At 43.8% G+C, this 5,008-nt stretch overlaps 2 protein-coding genes across 2 annotated transcripts in view; one reads left to right on the top strand and one right to left on the bottom strand.

Moving 5' to 3' along the window:
• Positions 1-1,455, bottom strand: part of znf839 (zinc finger protein 839) — a 26,238-nt gene extending 24,783 nt beyond the window's left edge. The window contains exon 1 of the mRNA XM_015374908.1: positions 1,450-1,455. Coding sequence (XP_015230394.1) covers positions 1,450-1,455 — 6 coding nt within the window. The remainder of the gene's footprint in view (positions 1-1,449) is intronic.
• The window catches only part of tecpr2 (tectonin beta-propeller repeat containing 2), a 36,451-nt gene that overhangs the window by 2,333 nt on the left and 29,110 nt on the right, over positions 1-5,008 (top strand). Inside the window, exons 2-8 of the mRNA XM_015374941.1 lie at positions 1,594-1,721; positions 2,358-2,498; positions 3,340-3,468; positions 3,547-3,678; positions 3,750-3,907; positions 4,020-4,173; positions 4,307-4,459. Of these exons, the coding sequence (XP_015230427.1) occupies positions 1,641-1,721; positions 2,358-2,498; positions 3,340-3,468; positions 3,547-3,678; positions 3,750-3,907; positions 4,020-4,173; positions 4,307-4,459 (948 nt within the window). The 5' untranslated portion in view covers positions 1,594-1,640. The remainder of the gene's footprint in view (positions 1-1,593; positions 1,722-2,357; positions 2,499-3,339; positions 3,469-3,546; positions 3,679-3,749; positions 3,908-4,019; positions 4,174-4,306; positions 4,460-5,008) is intronic.

Here is a 5,008-nt window from a genome sequence, read left to right as displayed (position 1 = left end):
CTAGTACTAGACTAGATATACCACCTAGTACTAGGCTCACTATAGCACCTAGTACTAGGCTATCTATAGCACCTAGTACTAGGCTAGATATAGCACCTAGTACTAGACTAGATATACCACCTAGTACTAGGCTCACTATAGCACCTAGTACTAGGCTATCTATAGCACCTAGTACTAGGCTAGATATAGCACCTAGTACTAGACTAGATATACCACCTAGTATTAGGCTCACTATAGCACCTAGTAGTAGACTAGATATAGCTCCTAGTACTAGGCTCTTCATAGCACCTAGTACTGGGCTAGCCATAGCACCTAATTCTAAGCTAGCCATAGCACCTAGTACTAGACTAGATATACCACCTAGTACTAGGCTCACTATAGCACCTAGTACTAGGCTAGATATAGCACCTAGTACTAGACTCGATATAGCACCTAGTACTAGACTAGATATAGCTCCTAGTACTAGGCTAGCCATAGCACCTAGTACTGGGCTAGCCATAGCACCTAATACTAAGCTAGCCATAGCACCTAGTACTATCCTAGCCATAGCACCTACTACTATGCTAGCCATAGCACCTAGTACTAGGCTAGCTACAGCAGCTGGAATAATATTGGCTGTAATACCTGGGACTATGCTAGTTTTTTTACGTGGGACTATGCTAGCTGCAGTACCTGGGACTATGCCCGCTTTATTACTTGGGACTATACTAGCTTTACTACCTCTGACTATGCTAGCTTTATTAACTGGAACTATTCTAGCTGCTGTACCTGAGACTATGCTAGCTTTATTACCTGGGACCAACATCATTGTTGATGATTGCAGATGTATCTAGTAGTTCCCATTGATTTTGCTTGTAACACAGGGAGAATGGTGCTAGGCTTACCGCACCGTGACGTAACTGCCGGAAGATGGGAGTGAGGTGTTACTTTATTTGGACAAAAATGGCCGATCCCAGACTCAGTGATCGCAACAAAAATAATTGTTTTTATTTTTTGACTATGCTCGCTAGTATTAGGTACTATAGCCAGTACTAGGTGCTATAGCTAGTACTAGGTGCTATAGCTAGTACTAGGTGCTATAGCTAGGTGAATCATCGTAAACGTATTTGTTTTAGGTATAAATAATGATCCATTGATTATTCCTTGCTGACCAGACTTTTCCTTTAAAGTGGGATAATCCTCAGCATCCTCTTCATCACATTGTTAAATACCAACAGGGTCTTCAGTCAGAGGCTTCTCCAGATCCACAGTAGGCAGACCACTGCAGGACTTCCTTCCTGCCTATAGCATCAACATTTACAACAACTGGAAAAAAAAAAAAAAAAAAAAGATTTACTACAACATTCCATTTTATTTGCAACATGTATGCTGGGTTGATTGTGCACACTGGGTTTGAAGCTGTTGGCCCCTGGAGGCTAACATCTCACCTGTGCAGATTCTCAGACATACAGCCATTGTTCTACGTTTGTAGAAGGCAACTGGAGACACTAAGAATTACTGATTGCAGCTTATAATTGATTAAATTAATTAAATGTCCCAGTCTTTTAAAAGGAAAGTCTTAATTTCTGCCTTTTTTTTTTTTTTTTTTACTAGGTCTGAAATGATAACCAGAAGCTGCTAAGTCATCCCAGCGAAAAACCATGGCGACACAACCAACTTCGGTTTCCATCCTGAGGGAGTTCTGTCCGCTGTACTATCTGCTGAATGCCATCCCTGCCAAGGTTCTGTTCCATAACCTGCTATAGAACCACTGAACTCACCTATTCTGATCAGGAGTTTACCTCCACCCATCGTCGGTCTAACATTATTTTGCCTTTTAATCAGTCTTTGTTGTAATTAGGGCTAAAACAATTAATCAAATAAATTAAACAATTAATAAGATGGTTCACAATGCAGTTTACACTTGCAGAGAAGTTGTTTGAACAGGTGAAACCTTCAGGTTTCTGGAAATTGGACTGGAAGAAGAACCAGACTGGTAGAGGTCCAGAACTCTCCTCATATCTTTGGCTGATTTCTTTAGATTTTCCACATGGAAGTGGAATAATTAAGTTTTTCTTAAAAGATTTGCCTCTATTTAACGCAGCTGTGATGAATTAACGAGTCAGAAGCTTACAAAATCATGACACCATTATTATTTGGGCGTTTCCAAAGAGGTTCAAAGGCCAAATCATCATCTTATAGTTGAAATGATGAATTTGATGAAGTTTGAAAAAATCCTTAAAAATTGTTTATCATTGTTTTGCATTTAGAAAATCCAGATATTTATATTTATTTATATAAGTTTTGGGTTTTCATGTCATCCAGTTTGTGGATGGGGTTTAATTGGTGTGTGTGTGTGTGTGTGTGTGTGTGTGTAGGTCCAGCGGGGCTTCCGGTCCGTCCTGGTTTACCTGACCGCCCTGGACAGCAGCTCTGACTTCCTGGCAGTGGGAAGCAGCATCGGCATGCTCTACCTGTCCTGCCGTCGGGTTGCTCAGATGAACAAGTACAGCGTAGAGGTCAGAGCTGTTTCAACCTTCCTGCATTGTTTAACGCTGTTCAGTTTTTTTTAAAGGTCAGTTCTTCATGTTTGTCTGCAAGAGGCTGAAAGATATTATGGCATAGACGTGGGTTTAAACATTTTTATTGAATTAAAATGTATCAAACTGTGTTTATTCCCCCTGAATCAATACTCGATTACTTTGCTGAGCAGCAGGATGAGTTTGGGTTGTTTCTACCTGCTTATCTCATCCAGAGGTGGACGGTTATGCTCAGAACTCAGTCAGTTGAAAAAGAACAAAAGGGGGAAAAAAACGCAATTTTAAAGAATTAGAAAGAATTCATGGCTCTTATTTCTGGACTTTGACTAGGCCAATATAAAAGTAATGATGGTTCTCCTGCTGCACCACAAGGCTCTGCAAACAGGACTTCTTCTGGTCTCTATTTAGCAGCAGCTATGTTCTAGCAGCTCCGCAATAGAATAGAGGGTTGTAGAGTGATCAGTTAGAAGTTATCAAATCAAAAGTTTTTCCTCCTGAGCTGTAGATCTCTGCAGCTCTTCCAGAGCCCCCACGGTCCCCTTCTTCTCTGATCAACATTCCCCTCCTCCAACCTGTGGGTCTAGGAGGACCTCCATGTGTTGGTAGGTCTGTAGGTGGTGCAGGATTGATCAGAGGGCCTGGAGAATGTACTAGAACCTAACCCTGCTTTAAACTGAACCAGAACCTCCTCGCTGTCATATCTGCTGGGTTCCATGGTCTTCATGTTGGTGGTGGTTCTCTTATGTTCTCTGAAGAGCCTCTGAGTCCAGAAACAGAACATCTAGATCTGGACTGAGATGGCATCCCATGTGTCTAACAGGGAAAATGTGAAGCCATCACGGCAGTAAAGCTGCTCAGCTGCTTCGATGATCTGGTGGCTGTTGGAACAGCTTTGGGTCGGGTCGTAGTCTTCCAGCTGGTGTCCCCGCTTCCTGGACGCAACAAACAGGTTGGCCTCTCCACACCTGTCCCCTCTGCTTTCTGCTTCTTCTTGCTGCTGGAGCTCATCTGTTGGGTTTTGTTGCAGCTCAGGCGTTTCGACGTGGTCAGCCTCCATAAAGGCTCTATCACAGCTCTGACCTGGAGCGCCAACGGAATGAAGCTGTTCTCTGGAGATGATAAAGGACGGGTCGTGTTTTCTGCTCTGGACTTAGACCAGGTAAGCACGGTGTGATGCGTGACTCTTTGCACTTTTTAGAAGACCCGCTGACTGACCCTGAATGCATGCAGGGGGTGTGTAAACCTGTGCTGCTGCTAGAGGAGCCATCAGGCGTGGTTCAGATGGAGTATAGACATCAGGTGCTGCTGGTCTCAACTCAACAGAGATCCCTGCTCTACTGTACTCAGACACAGGAAGTGCTGCAGCTGGGCACCAAACCACGCAAGAGGTAAACCAAACATCAGTTCACTACTGTCCTGCGACATGAACCCATCAGCAGCTGACAAGCTGATTTAAAGGCAGCAGAGGTCGCAGCCCTGACAGTTTCTCTGCTCTATCAGAACCGGCAGGTTTGGAGCTTGCTTTCTGCCAGCGCTCTGCAAACAGAGCGATCTTCAGGTGTACGCCGCCCGACCCGGACTCAGGCTGTGGAGGTCTAATGTTAGAGGAGAGGTGGAGCACACGCGTCTGCTCAGATCATTCTTTGAAAAACAGGTAAAAACAGAATCTTCTTCTGAGTAAAATGCAGGTAACGTTCTGGTTGTACATAGGACCGGAAGTCAAAACATTACCAGTGTGATAATTATTTTAGAGATTGATTATGTTTCTGTCTATCGGTCCATTACAGATTCCCCAGTTTGAGCTGTTTCCCCGTCCTGGTCCAATCGGAGCGTACCGTCCAGCCGACAGACAGCTCGGCCTGCTCAGCTGTTTTCTCAAAGAGGGTTGGATCCTGAGCTGGAACGAGTACAGCATCTACGTATTTGACTGCCTTAACGAGGTGGGCCGTTTATTAGTAGCATATTCTTTAGTTGAAGCGCTTCACTTTTACTACATTAACCCGGTTAGAAGGCCAACATGTAGAGAACCCAACTAGAAGGCCAATTAGAATTTTTGGTATCACATCCTTATCAGTGAGTTAACTCAGAACTTAGTAAAGGTTTCCTAGCCTCCAATCCCTTTGCTCGGGTCAGTAGGAGACTACCAACTTGACAGTTGTCCATAAAGTGTTCAGTGATATCGTCCACAAGTAGGGGAAGCCACTGAAGGTCATCACTAAAGAAGCTTGATTTTTAGAACTGTAGCAAAGCAAATTTGTAGAATTAGAAAGACAAAATGTGGAAGAAAGATGTGCAACAGCACCATAACCTCAGCCTTTTGATTAGCATTTTGATTAGGATTCTAATCAGAATACATTCAGAGTGAGGCTGGAGTCAGAGAGAGCAAGGTTGGAGTCAAAGAGGGCAAGGTTGGAGTCAGAGAGAGCAAGGTTGGAGTCAAAGAGGGCAAGGTTGGAGTCAGAGAGGGCGAGGCTGGAGTCGTAGAGATA

This window comes from Cyprinodon variegatus, unplaced genomic scaffold (genome assembly GCF_000732505.1).
Source record: "Cyprinodon variegatus isolate N-32 unplaced genomic scaffold, C_variegatus-1.0 Scaffold110, whole genome shotgun sequence".
Classification (NCBI taxonomy): Eukaryota; Metazoa; Chordata; class Actinopteri; order Cyprinodontiformes; family Cyprinodontidae; genus Cyprinodon; species Cyprinodon variegatus.
Note: the sequence above shows the minus strand (reverse complement) of the source record. Positions and strands in the feature narration are given on the sequence as shown.